The sequence below is a fragment of the Saccostrea cucullata genome, unplaced genomic scaffold (genome assembly GCF_032062105.1).
Source record: "Saccostrea cucullata isolate Sc308-1 unplaced genomic scaffold, CSIRO_AGI_Scuc_v1 ctg5587, whole genome shotgun sequence".
NCBI classification, from domain to species: Eukaryota; Metazoa; Mollusca; class Bivalvia; order Ostreida; family Ostreidae; genus Saccostrea; species Saccostrea cuccullata.
This window is the reverse complement of record NW_026929465.1, coordinates 14,404-29,515: the sequence shown is the minus strand read 5'-3', so window position 1 is coordinate 29,515 and position 15,112 is coordinate 14,404. Positions and strand designations below refer to the sequence as shown.

General features: G+C 33.1%; 1 protein-coding gene across 1 annotated transcript; it reads right to left on the bottom strand.

The window, feature by feature from the left end:
• Positions 1-6,855: 6,855 nt before the first annotated feature.
• LOC134280946 (uncharacterized) lies at positions 6,856-12,596 on the bottom strand. Its single transcript, XM_062763393.1, has 7 exons — positions 12,518-12,596; positions 12,084-12,291; positions 11,696-11,800; positions 11,212-11,392; positions 9,757-9,873; positions 9,587-9,614; positions 6,856-6,921 (listed from the first exon to the last, which is right to left on the bottom strand). Exons 1-6 carry the CDS (start codon positions 12,587-12,589, stop codon positions 9,587-9,589), a joined length of 711 nt encoding a protein of 236 aa, XP_062619377.1. The 5' UTR covers positions 12,590-12,596; the 3' UTR covers positions 6,856-6,921.
• Between the last annotated feature and the right edge of the window lie 2,516 nt (positions 12,597-15,112).

Here is a 15,112-nt window from a genome sequence, read left to right as displayed (position 1 = left end):
AGCAATAATTAGTAGTGCTCATTGACCACAAAAACCCTCATCCTGAGGTCATATATTTCACAATTTTAAAAAAAGGACCATTGTTCATAAAAAAATTGGTTTATACTAAAGAACAAATTTCAAAGCATTAATTCAATTACAGTATTGTCTACAAATTACATGGTACCCATGAGCCAGGGGCCTTGAAATTTATAATTCTGGAAGACGCTCCCTTGCTTATCATAATTATATGTAGTTAGTTTAATTAATATCCAGGAGCAGAGAGGAATATTTTTTAAAGAATTAAGGAGGCTGGGGGTCAACAAATTAACCATAAATTAACCATCAGATTTAACTTATTTTTTTAGATACGGTATCATAAGCTGTCAACTATCATTTGAAAAAGAAAAAAAAATCATACATTTAGTTTTAAAATTTCATCATTTTTGTATATCTTTATATGGAACTCTTCTTTTAAAGGAGATCAAAATAGTCTGAAAATGGCTGCCACCCCCAGCCTCTTTGATGAATTTAAACTTTACAGTTTATATAGCCCCACCGTAACACCGGAACCCCTGACCTTTGGGTCACGAATTTCAAAACTTTGGAGAGAATACCCTTCCTCATCACAACTTTGCATGTAGTTAGTTTGTTTAATATCCAGGGGCAGAGGGAAATATTTTCAAAGAATAAATGCATTTCATAAATTAATATAAATTTTTATAGCCCTGTCCTAACCCCAGGGCCCCTGACCCTGGAACAATGAATTTCACAATTTTGGTATGGAGTCAATGCTTATAATAATTATGCCAACAGTTCGACGGCTTGATGTTAAAAGAAGATTTTTTTTAAAGATTTCATCAATAGTAATTTCGCCCAAACTTTCTTGCCTTAGGGGATGGAGGGCAGGGACTATAAATTAAAATATCTCCCCTTCACCCATAGATGCTTTATGCCAAAATTGGTTGTAAATGGTTGAGGGATTACAGAGAAAAGCTGAAAATGTTCGAATGTTAACGCACAATGCACAGCGCACGACGCCAGAAAAAAAAACGATAGCAATAAGTCACATGCGTTGATTCAGGTGACCAACTAAGGAGTCCTTTGGTCTCAATATTTATGTAAAATATTAGGTGTCTTCTGATCTCCCTGTTGACTTACAAAATAAGATGACCTCTGGTCTTCTTATTGATGTAAAATATAAAGTGTCTTCCGGTTTCTTCATTGTCGTTCAAAATAGTGTTATCATTAGTTTTAATGATGTACTGTATGACATACAATACTAAGCTTGAATTTTTCGCATTATTGCATCTTTAATGAATTTATAACAATTGATGTGACTACTTTTCATCACATAGTTTAATTGTGAGAAGCTGAAAAACAAGGGTATTCGAGACACTGCATTAAAAATGAATTGTAAAGAATCAGTAAACTAGAGTGAAATTAAACCGGCCATTAAAGCTGCTGTAAAACTTGTTAAGAATCCCCAAAAAATACTCACTGAAATATGTAAAAAATTACTGCAATCAATGTTTGTTTTATAGACAATTGAGCAGGTGGATTTCGATGATAAAAAATAGATAATGGGCATCAAAAATGGGTACCGTACTTGCAAACAAAAATTAAACAAATAATGTACTGTTTGACAAATTTCAACAAATAATCACTGATGGTGTATGATTGACTATACGACAAATTGCAAAGAATGGAGGCGTACAAGGCGAGGACAATCCCCCGCTCTGAAAAAAGATATTTCCCAATTCGAAAAGTAGTATTTTTTCAAAATTTTATGGTTTATATCATCTTTTACATTTCTGTATTTCATTGTTTTAATAATTTATGAATAATTTATTTTTTATTTATGTTTTAAGACATTTGAAAACAAAAAAAAAAAAGAAAAGAAAAGCTTCATGTATAATTCGAACTCTCTCCATAGCGCAGGTTTGGTCCAAGACCAACCGCTTTAACCACTACGCTACGAAGTATATGCACTATTGACGTCTTTCAGTGTGATTTAATGGACGGGTTTGTTGAAGCGTAAATTTTATCAGAAAAGTTTGATTTTCACATAGAAAGGGTTCAGATTCCATTTTTTGGACAAATGATTCCATTTGTTGGACAAATGAAATAGATTTCACATTTACATTTCCATCATTTAAGCGTTCACGAAGAATGGAGACTTGACACATTCATGTTCAAAATTCGTTATTTATAGTTCTATTAAACCCATTTTCCACTAAATATGCTTAACTGTCAACTTTGAAATAAATATTATCAAATGATACGTCGTTCAGAAAAATAAAATAATAAAATATTTTGAAGATGACATTACTGAGAACATGATTTTAGAAAAATATAGCTTTTTGTGAATTTTGCAAATTGAAAAACATTTTGTCTCAGAGCGGTGTATTGTACACGCCTTATACGCCCTCTTTCAAAATAGACATCATTTCGGGAGTAGTTCATACTGTTTTAAAAACGTTTGACAGAAAAAAAAGCTTAGTACTCAAAAGTAACCCTTTAAAAAAAATTAGTGAAAACGACTGCGTATAAGAATATATGAACAATTATTAAAAATATCAGTAATTGTAGTTATCCACGTTTATTGGAATTTCAAACAGATAATGAAACTTGAATCTATTGCTTAAAACCCTCAAAGATGTACTTGACAAAAACAGCAAAGGTCTGAGAAGAGTAGAGAATTGCAAGAGCATAAAGATAGATTTATAGGCAATTTTCTTAAATATTAGTGTTCTTATTGTTCAAATTCGTATTCGGGGATGCAGTTTAATTTCTGGAGAAATCTAGAAAGCAATTTTTTTTGCAAAAATATCAAAAGGTTAATGAGAATCAGGAATCCACAACATTAGATTTTTTTCATGACAGCGTCCAAACCCGAAAGCCCTGAGGAGTAAAGGAGTCTAGGAGATAAACAAAACTTAATGTTCATTCACATTAACAATATTCGCCAGATCTTTCGCCTTCTGACTTGTTCCATTTGCCAAACTTGAGAAAACGCCTTTCACAAGGAAGAAACAAGTCCAGGAAATCATAGGATCTGCAATAATCCAGTATACAAAGGTTCATACCCGAAAATGAGTTCAAAAAACAATTCAAAATGAATCAGAAATTGGATAAAAAATGTTACTTACAGATGTTTCAATGAAAAGATAATTTTAGGTTAAATCATTATAACTAAATTATTGAAAAGCAACTTTTGTTTCTTTCCGAGCATCGAAGACATTATTTATTAAACGACCCTTGTATAAGGTGACCTACCGATGTACAATATCAGGTGTCCTCTGGTCCCCCTTCTGATTTTAAATAAAAGGTGACCCCTGGTCCCCCTGCTGATATACAAAGTAAAGTGGCCTCTTGTCCCTCTACTGATGTACAATATAAGGTGATCTCTGGTCCCCCTTCTGATGTTAAATATAAGGTGACCTCTGGTCCCCCTACTGATGTACAATATAATGTGACCCTTGGTACCCCTGCTGATGTACAATATAAGGTGACTTCTGGTCATCCTTCTGATGTTAAATATAAGGTGACCTCTGGTTCCCCTACTTTTGTACAATATAAAGTGACTTCTGGTCAGTCTACTGATGTTCAATATAAGGTGAACTCTGTTCCCTCTACTGATGTACAATATAAGGTGACCTCTGGTCCCCATACACTATGTACAATATAAGGTGTCCTCTGGTCCCCCTACTGATGTACAATATAAGATGTCCTCTGGTTCCCTACAGATGTATAGTATAAGGTGTCCTCTGGTCCCCTTATTGGTGTACAATATAAGGTGACCTCTGGTCCCTCTACTGATGTACTGTACAATATTAGGTGACCACTAGTCCCTGTATTAATGTAAAATATCGGGTGTCCTCTGGTCCCCGTACTGATGTACAATATAAGGTGTCCTCTGGTTCCCGTACTGATGTACAATATAAGGTTTCCTCTGGTCCCCCTACAGATGTATAGTATAAAGTGTCCTCTGGTCCCCCTATTGATATACAAAAGGTGACCTCAGGTCCTTCTGCTGATGTACAATATAAGATGATCTCTGGTCCTACTACTAATGTAAAATATAAGGTGTCCTCTGGTCCCGCTACAGATGTACAGTACAATATTAGGTGACCACTAGTCCCCGTACAATATAAGGTGACCTCTGGTCCTTCTGCTGATGTACATTATACGATGACCTCTGGTCCTACTACTGATGTACTATATAAGGTGACCTCTGGTCCCTCTACAAATGTACAGTACAATATTAGGTGACCACTAGTCCCAGTACTAATGTAAGATATCGGGTGACCTCTGGTCCCCGTACTGATGTACAATATATGGTGTCCTCTGGTCCACCTACAGATGTATAGTACATGGTGTCCTCTGCCCCCCTACTGATGTCCCCTACTGATGCACAATACCGGTATAAGGTGCCCTCTGGTCCCTTTACTGATGTACAATATAAGGTGTCCTCTGGTCTCCCTACTGGTGTACAATATAAGGTTTCCTATGGTCCCTCTACCGATGTACAGTACAATATTAGGTTACCTGTAGTCCCCCTACTGATGTACAATATAGGGTGACCTCTGGTCCCCCAAATGATGTACGATATAAGGTATCCCCAGGCCCCCCCTATTATGTGCAATAAAACATTACCTTTGGACCCCTATTGATTTACAATATAAGGTGACCACTGGTCTCCCTAATGATGTTAAATATAAGGTTGCCTCTGGTCCCCCTACTGATGTGCAATGTAAGGTGATCTTTGGTCCCCCTATTGATGTACAATATGAGGTTACCTCTGGTCACCCTTTATTACTTTCATGTTTCTGTTAATATATATTATTTGAATGTTGATCTTTATAAAGATATAAATATGATTATTTTGGAGTAAGACAAAGAAAATTGTCTATAATATAAGATTCAATTTATATATAAGGTGACCTGAGGTCTCCGTATTGATATCGATGAATTTACTTTTGTGCCTGTAATGCCTGGAGAGTTCCTAGAATGTTTTATTACTATGCAAAATGACGAACTATTTGCGGGGGACCCCAGGTCCTAGTTGAGCGTACGTTTTATCCTTCAGCACATGAAATTACAAATAGCCTTCTTGTATTTTCAAGACATCCTTACCTCTAAAAGTTTCAGCACAGACTGATGACGAATAAGTGCCGTGACGTCAGAGTTCCCTTGCTAGGTGCTACTAATATCCCCAAACTATAAATGGAACTGATAAATATTGTACAAATTGCCAAATGAACCCGATGCATTTTCGACCAAGCCAGACCACAAATATTTATTTCACTTCGATAAATAGATTTAACCTTTAGTGGTTAAATCTCATTAAAAGGGAATGGAAGGAAGTATCTCTCACCATTTTCACAAAAATGGTACGAAGACCCACTCTATATAAAAAAGTTAGTTTTCCGACTTATATTATGAAAGATAATGTATATCCGACTTCGTGGCTCAGTGGTCATAGCGGCGGTGTTGAAGCACCCAGTTATTTGTCGCGAGTGTTCGAAACACGATTTTTTGTTCAGGTTGAAATTTATAGATAAATATATTTTTTCACTAAAAGCAAAGTAAAAAAATAAGATAATGAATTTATTTACGGTCTTTTGATACATTTTCTATAATAAACAAGTTTTCAAGATAAATTACATTTTTTACATCAATTCAAGACTACATTACACAAATGAAATGTACTAAACAATCATGGGTAGACTAGCACGGTATGGCTGTTCCGTATGCAAAAACAGGTAAGGTAAAGTGTGCCATCTCCCAACCCCTGAAAACATATTCGATAGAACAATTAACACGCAGTATGTAAAGCATCACATGTTAAAAGTACTGTAGCCATAACAGCAAGGTTTACAAAGTTTAAGGTAAATCATACGACTATTCCGATGTGCTTTAAGAACTCAAAATCCGTGTGGGCATATGACTCGCCTAATCCCCCCAGATTCTTTACTGGTATATGATAACTCTTTTTTATTCGAAAACATGAATTAAATTGGTTTCATGTTATAATTTTTTTTTTCAAGTTTTTTCCAGTGCCATTAAACATTTCTCACAGTCAATGGAAATCAAATCACTTTGATAAGAGCAAACTTTGTCTAATGTTGGAATATCCTTTTATTTTACTTGGAGGATTGCCCGTACACAATCTCGGTTTTTTTTTCTAAAAAAAAAAGAAAATAAGCATTATAAAAAACATAAAGTTGGAGGATTGTTTTTTTTAAGAAATGAAAGTCTTTATCTTTTGTTCTTAATTTAAAATCTTTAAAAGAAATGAATTATATTTAGAGAATATTAAATACTATTTAGAAGAGTAATTATTTCTTTCATATTATGAATCATGTAAATTCAGATTCTAAGAGAATCTTTGCAGATCTATTTTTGTATTTATATGAAGCAGAAATTGTGCAAAATCTGCACTTGCTGTGGATTTAAAGTCGACAATTAAATATATATATTTGTTACATATTTATTAAAAAATACAGGATTTTTGCATATGTCACAATAGCTGCATCAGCAATGCAGGGCTGGTATGGATTTGCGATGCTGATACGGATCAATTTCACACCTCTTGTAAATTAAACCTCAGAAACAATACTTGTGGCATCTCTAAATTTTAACCTTTTGAATGTAAGGATAATCTCATTAAAAAATAATAGATTATTTTCAAATTACGAATCCGGCACATCTGAAATACAACTACATGCATATGTAGAAACAGACCCAAACAGTATGAGACAATAGACCTGTATATGTAAGAAGTCCGGTCATTATTATTTACTTATTTTCTTTTAAACTTAATTGTACTGTATTTCATTACTAAGTATGTAATAAGCATAAATAAACATACCCTTTTCCACATCATATTCTGTATCAGGCTTCTGGCTTGTTTTTGGTGTCTCGATGCAATTTAACCTGGTGAGCGTAAGAAACTACAGAGTCTGACAAATCTGTTTCATATTTGTATATTTTATTGAAAAAGACTTTAATGATAATCTAACAACCATGATGTATGATAAATGGGATGAGTTTAACTTTTCTATCGTCAACGTTTTTATGCAGCAATATCACTTAATTACCTACATACAGGATTTATATATCTCAGTTTATTCAATATGAAAGAGCATGCTCTACGTACAAACAATTTCTAAAACGAGGAAAATTATTGACTATTGACAAACAACTTAATGAAACATGAATTTCGGCATTCTTGTTTAAAATGATTATTTCTTATATAAGTTGCCAGCGAATACAATTAAGAAATAAATAACAAGTTTATAAATTTCAATGGGATTTTAAGTGGGTCGGTCAAGTGATCAAATCCTGTGAAGACCGAAGGCCTTCTCAGAAGATTTGATCACGTGACCGACCCACTTCAATTTCTTTTGAAGTTTATAAACTTGTTATTTATAACTTATATTTACATTTGAAATTGACAATTAAATATTAAATTAAATATATTCGGATTTAAATATTGCACAAACCGGTCGCATTAGATTTCCGTCAAAGTTACGCAAGGTGTAAATCGGCTTGAAAGGCGGTAACGCTTCGAATCCGTCGGGCTAAGAGTTCAATTTCAGAGGGAATATTTTGTTAAGTGCTACTTGTGATCCGTAGAAGGAACACGTCCGAGAATTGATCATAAAAAGTTGGAGGAATTTTGGTCGCCTGAAAGAGGTTGGATAGATCCGACGGATTGAGACACCTGTCCGAGCCAGTTAGCCTGATCAAGTATTAAATCTTATGAAAAACATTCAATTTTCAGTAACTAAAGGCATATTTATGATGTCAACACGGAGACTCTGCCGACAGTTTACATTGAAGTACGACAGCGCCGATCGAGGTTTTTATTTCTCAGCTGTTCGTGGCGTGATTGCTATGCTTTGATATTTTCCAACAGATTTACACATTTGTCGTGAGTAGAATTTAATGAAAAAATATATTTTTACCTATATCTTGCAGATTTAACTTAAGGTCTAACAAAAATAAGGGTAAACAAAAAGGTAAGAGATTCTGCAGCTGACACAAGTGACATACAACTTGTAAACAAAGGCTAGTTTCTATCGGACTGGTATATTCTCTATGTACACATGTTAAATCGATCGCCAAAAATGTATGATGTACTTGTTTACGTTGTTAATTAAACAATTAATTCACTTTCTTATTTTGTTCATTTTTATACATGAATAGCGAGTCATTTTATATTGATTAGTTACGGTAAATATTATTGCGCCGTGTGATTGGCCATGATTGACCTCTGACCTCCGACAAACTTTATACAGAATTGAAGATATTTTCTCTCTGTATGCTTATGCAATGGAAAGATACCACAAATGTATTTATTTTATGGAGCCAAATGCTCATTGACGTTTTTCATGCTAATTTTCAAATATTTATACACTGAATTGACGACGGATTTTCCCGTTATTTCCTGGTCATTACAGGGAGCACACGACGGGTCGGCAAGGGGAGGCTCACTTCTCCATAGCACCTGATCACACCTCTGATGTTTTGGAGGTCCGTGTCTGCTCTGCTCCCATTTGTATTGCTTAATGGACTTTTGAGCTTGGATACTGTTCGTTATCTCCGTTATGTTTCATTCTTATAAAAGAGCCTTATCAGGATCCGAACTACATGTATTGCAATCTGTAATCAAATAATTCTTACAATGGAATACATGTATTATATATGTATAGAAATCATATTTTAACATAACTTGATCCGAAAAGTAGTATCACGTCAAGTTCAAAGAATGAAAAAGTGTCTGTAATCAAATACATTAGAATTGAAAATGAAATATTGACACAACGATAAGAAAATCAAGATTGAAGTACAAATCGAAAGCCGAGCCAAGACAAACCTTTGGAAACATATGAAGTGGATGCTAGCAAAATAAATCTTCTAGTTTTAAGAAATAAAGCATTGATAAGAATTAATTTTGACATTTAACGATTTTCATATTTACAGATCTTGTTTATAAAAAAGTTATTTTTTCTGCGAAAACTTACTTAATACAGTTTTGATTTTTCGATTTGATTTTTTCAAGTAAAGTTGCAATTTATTGTTTGAAACCAACAACTGCTTATTGACAATTGATTGTGTTTAAAGTTAAATCTTTATTTCACTGTCAATATTATCTGGTTTTCAATTTAAAGTTATCCCTCACTGCTCAATGGCCCCGAGTGCCGAGTAAAGGTCAAAATTTGAAGCCCTTCACCGGCATACGGTGACGTCTCCATATGAGTGAAAAATTCTCGAGAGGGACCTTAAACAATATACAATCAATCAATCAATTTAAAGTTATATTTTGCTTTCTTTGTGAGAGAGGGTGTGTGAGAGTGAGTTTGTTTCCAATTGATAATTTCTTATTTTGTTTTTTATTTTTATATTTTTTATTTTAATAAATTTATTTTGTTTTGTTTATTCTACGGCTTATCGTTTTCTTTACTGCCTGCACAAAATCCAAAATAACTTCATGACAATGTATATAAAATCAGATGAGGGTATTGACAGAGTTTTCAAAATCTTTTTTCTTTGCGATTGTGTTAAAGATTATCAATGGGAAATAATTATTACTTACTCAGTAAGTGTAGTGATCCTGGATATTCCTGAAAGAAAAGCAGACAAATACTAATTTGACGTAAATGAATTTCCAATTCACAGTTATGAGTACTTTTGTTCCATTACCTTGCAACTTACAGTAAGATTATATCAAGTTTGTCTCTTTAATGTTTTTTTACATCAACACACCTTCTGAATCTTTCTCTTCTTGGCCAAAAACGTTTAAACAGGATCAAACATGTGATTATTATTATTATTGAAATAGAGGCAACTATCCATGGCACTTTGTTGATTTCTTCCCCAGCCCTTTAAAGAAAAGTATTTAAAGTGTATGAATAGTAAAACAGTAAAGTGTTAAAGAGAAAATATTTAAGATGTCCATTCTGTGTGATTTTAATTTTTTTATGTTCGCGTATTCCAGGTAATCTTAAAGGAAACTTACAATAACTCGAAGGACAACATGTAAGTGTAATAGCATATATAGTTACAATTTTTATCCAGATAAGCATGTCCGAGTATCATTATTATGAATATGCACCTGTTGTGAATACTTTTTAATTATCTTAATTCTATATATCTTGCAAAAATAAAAGCTTCTTGAAGAGTTTTTGTTCATATATACAAACGTATATATATATATATATATATATATATATATATATATATATATATATATATATATATATATATATATATATATATGTATGTAAAACTCCAAAGTGCGTTGGTGACGCCAAAGCCCGATGGTCTCGCCAAATCCCGATGGTCTGCGTCAAACCCGGATGGCTCGCTGTCTTTACGGACGCCAAAGTCCGATGGTCACGCCAAAGTCCGATGGCTCGTTTCCTATGACACGCGCGACGCTAAAGTGCGATGGTCTGACACGCCAAGGTCCGATGGTGCAGAGGAACAATCAACGTTTATGACGTCACAATAATCCGACGTCAATCCTTGACGCCGTTGTCCTGCATTCAAAAGCCATCATTTCTGAATTCGTCTTCGAATACAATTTTATTGATTTTGCTGATTGCTTGCACCTTCCAGAGATATTAGGATTAGTCCTCGCACGACAGTCGATTGATTAGGGTCAGTCCTTGCATTGCACCAACCCGAGATTTAGGGTTAGTCCTCGCACAGTTGTCGAGTAATTAGGGTTGGTCTCGCACCCACCCAAGATATCTAGGTTATAATTGATACACACTTTTTGAGCGTTTAAGGTTAGTCTCGCATCTATCCGAGAGATAAGGAATAGTTTTCGCATTTATTTATTAAAGTATACATATTTTTTAAGACCTTTGCATGGCGCGGCGTTGAGGTTTGGTGCAGTAGTATTATGACGTCATAAACGTTAATTGTTTTCTGCACCATCAGACTTTGGTGTATCAAACATCGGGGTTTGGCGCAGACCATCGGACTTTGGCGTGCCCATCCATCGGACTTTGGAGTCCCATCGCACTTTGGAGTCCTACATATATATAGAATACATGTAAGTGGTCTTTTGGGTCCGGGCTGTGAAAATTTCATTACCATCACCATCGAGAGTTACATTTATGTCAGTGAAACAGCATTTTTTGTAGGTTTTATATTGCTCTTCATTTTACCTGAATATTATTTAGTATATTATGTAGTATATTATCCTCATACCCCTCCTTTTCTTGTTCAATCTCCGGTAATGTGATTTCTTGTTCAATCTCCGGTAATGTGATTTCTTGTTCAATCTCCGGTAATGTGATATTTTCTTTTGTGTTTTGGTTTCTTCCTTTTGCGGATGAAGTTAGTGGACTTAGAGTTGTTGATATAGAAGTTCTATGATAACATTCTTCATCTGTAAAGCAGGTTAAAAAAACAACTATTATTTTAACATCAGTTAGAGAGAAAGGGCGTATGTAATTCAACGTAATTTTTGTGCTGGACCACTTATGTTTTGTCGTGTTTTAAGCATACTCATAAATTTATTTCTTACATGGTTTGTAATTAACAGTAATTATCTGATATTTATTGCCGATAATTTAATAAGCCGCCCTCGCGTCAGTTATACTGATTGAAAATAAGAGTTTAATTTTATACTACATCAAAAGATGCATTACTATCCATTTCATCTGTATGCATAAGACCACATTGCTCTTACATTTGTATACTTCGTTTGATGTGTAGTAAATTGGGCATGTTTGGCAATCAGTGTCATAGTTTGCTTGAATTGTATTCCCAAAGAAGCTGTATTCTACACAATGTCCTTTGAAGAAAAATATATTACACAAAGTCTTCATTTCATTAAGTTAACTAAATTGCAATATTGTTTGAACAAAGTAAAAAAATATTTATAACCTTAAATAATTACTTGATTTTCTATTTAGTTGTTGCAACTAAATAGAAAATCAAGTAGTTATTTAAGGTTATAAATATTTTTTTGTAAAGAATTATAAACTTTTATAACTTTCAGAAGCTGTTTGATTCTAACACAAGTAACTAAATCTAGGCAATAATAAACTTTCTTTTACATGAATGATTTTTCATACCAAATACAATGTATTTCACCGGTGCACAAACTTCTAGAGTGATATTGTTGAAGTGATTAGGAACACAGTGATAAACTAATTCCTCTGTAAAGTCTTCACTGAGTTTGCTGCAGTTTTTGTTCTCAGCCGCTATAAACCACTCCGTTGCATTCCGGGGACATGCAGGCACAAATGTTATAGTTTTTTCTACTTTCTGGCGAGCAAAAACCTTGAAATAGATACAATTAACATGCATTCAAATCAAAATAAGAAATTTTAGTATTTATTCTGTTCCCGTAATCAAAGATTTGGTGATAACAGTTTTGCCGTGTCTATCCATCTGTCTTTCTGTCTTCTGTCCGCAGAAACTTTAACCTTACCCATAACTTTTGACTGGTTGGAGCTATGGATTCCGCATTTGATTCTTTACATGTATTATATCAATGTTAAATTACCTCTTCAAGCAAAACAGTCATGAAACTGAGAAGTATCAGGAACAAAAACGCTCTTTCTCTCTGTAATCCCATAGACTTTGGCAGATTGATTGGTTTTCTACAAATTAACGATGCTATATAAAACTGTAGCAAAGTTCTTCTTTTGAGTCAGTATATGTATACTGTTAATCACAATTCGCGAAAAAACAAAAATTACGCGAGACCGTGTATATACATGTAATACTACCCCTATGGATTATAACTCCTGGTTGACTAATCAAGCTGATGTCGCGAATATATTAAATAATGTGAACTTAATTTTTTTTTAAATATATTTACCACGGATTACCACCGATTACCACCGGTCTATTTACATTACACATGTTTTTTGCAGGCAAAGTCATTAGAAATCTATTGCATTCAAAACACCATAACACGGAAAGTGTGTTGAAGTGTTAAAGCAAACGTTTTACTTTGTTGTCACAAAGTTTGAACGCCGAAGAAGTGCAACGTCATAAACAAAAATCAAACATCACCCCTGCATTGATCTTTTATTAATTGTAGCTTACAAGAAGAATACTACTTGAGGTTTAAAATAAAAATCACATTTGCAGTCAAACAGAGATTAAAAATGTCAACATAAACAATGAATCATTAATTTTTTAAAGAAATAGTCTCAAAACTGTAGCGATGTGCAAACACATTTTTATAACGCGCGTTATACAATTTGTTTGCAAACACCTATTCAGTGATGAGATATATCTTTCAAAAAAATAACAATAAGTTGCTTTGTATCGTTCGAAATGATTACCAAATCAACAAAGGAATAAAAATGACATGTTTCAAAAAATTATAATACACGAACTATTCAATGAAAGGTTATGCATGTTTGCTAAAAGATCACTATAACGACCATAGAATTTACGAAATGCCGACTTGACATGAATCTCTTTAAATCTCTGTAAATCATCCGTCAGTAGCTTGCCTTGTTGTAAAAATTAAGTAATTAATTTAATATAATTTAAAAATGAAAATTAAAAAAAACCTACCCTTAGGTGCGGTCATTTCAAAACCAAAAAAAACAAAAACAACTTGAAAATATTTATAAGCTTTTACCGTAAGTAAAGAAGTGTGATATAATTCTAATTTGACAAATTTATGGGTACATAAGACACAATTGTCTTAGGAGAATTATAATAAAAGTAATATAAATAAAAGAAATAAGGAATACTTACACACAGAGGGAAAACATGTCTTCTCGACTTAATCTTATTATATGTAATTTAATTGCCAACTCCTTGGGTGAATACATTCAGACAAAGTATGACCGAATTTTAATTCTGCGAATCGTTATTTTAACTGGAAGTCCCATAAAGTAACCTGTAGTTTTAAAAATTCATATGTCAGATCTAAATTTAGACAAACTTACCTATATTTTTGACATTTAAAAAAATGAAATCACTCTTTCCCCTCGTGATTTTCCAAGGAAGTAAATAAACACTAACTTAGTGACTAAGTATATTAAATTTTTTTCCAGGTATAAAACACGAACCTATGAGACAATTCTATTTACAATGTATTGTGCTCTCTCTCTCTCTCTCTCTCTCTCTTTGTGTGCGTGTGTGTGTAGTCCGCGTCTAATGTATTTTTATATGAATGTTTAGACTTAGATGTCCTTACTTTTACTTTTTTTTTAGTATTTTGTTATTATATATGCATGCATTATAAAAGAAATATTAGTATGCCTTTTATTTCTTTTTTCCACGAAAATATTTGAATATTTGTAGATTTCTAGATTTCGAATTCAAGGAAAATGCAATAAATTTGAATTTTAAAAGTTTAAATGGTATATCAGAATGCTCTTTGTAAAAAAAAAAGTACTGTAGTATGCATCACCCGATACAATTTTTTTAAATCATCAGACTACAATGTTAAAGAAGCAGAGTTTGTAGATTGTGACACTATTTAATTTTTGTCATAATAACAAGATTTTTAAGATTTTAAAGATTTTAAGAATAATTCATCTTTAACGAGAAACTTTTTGAGTTTCATGGTCATCAGAATATAATACACACCTGTAAAGGCGCAATTAAATGGTAAATAATTTTGTTTCAATCTAAATATATAAAAAAAAAACATGAGAAGACAAGAATCATGAATTGAATTCGAATATGCATTAAGTGATAATAAAATACACCTGCTATACCTGTATGGGCTGTCATCTTGGACGACGGGACTCTTAGATGCGGTTAAGCTACATATACACAGGCAACTTAGCCACATATGATCCACATATGAGTTTTATATGATTCTCCTTCGATTGGTTTCATATGAGAATCATAAAAAAGGGGCATCAAATATTAATCCTATGAAGCAAATCATATGATTTACATATGATCCACATATGTCAGATGATTTGCATATGAAAATTTTAAGTGTGTTTCAAGCCATTTACATATGAGAATCATATGAAAATGGAATCATATGTAAATCATATGTTACACTTATGTGTGTTCTCTTTCAATTTTCATCACAAGGAAATACACAGTTTTGTACCCATTTAAAAATAAGATATTTCTGCTTCAGATGAAAATTCATTACATTCCAATGATCTAT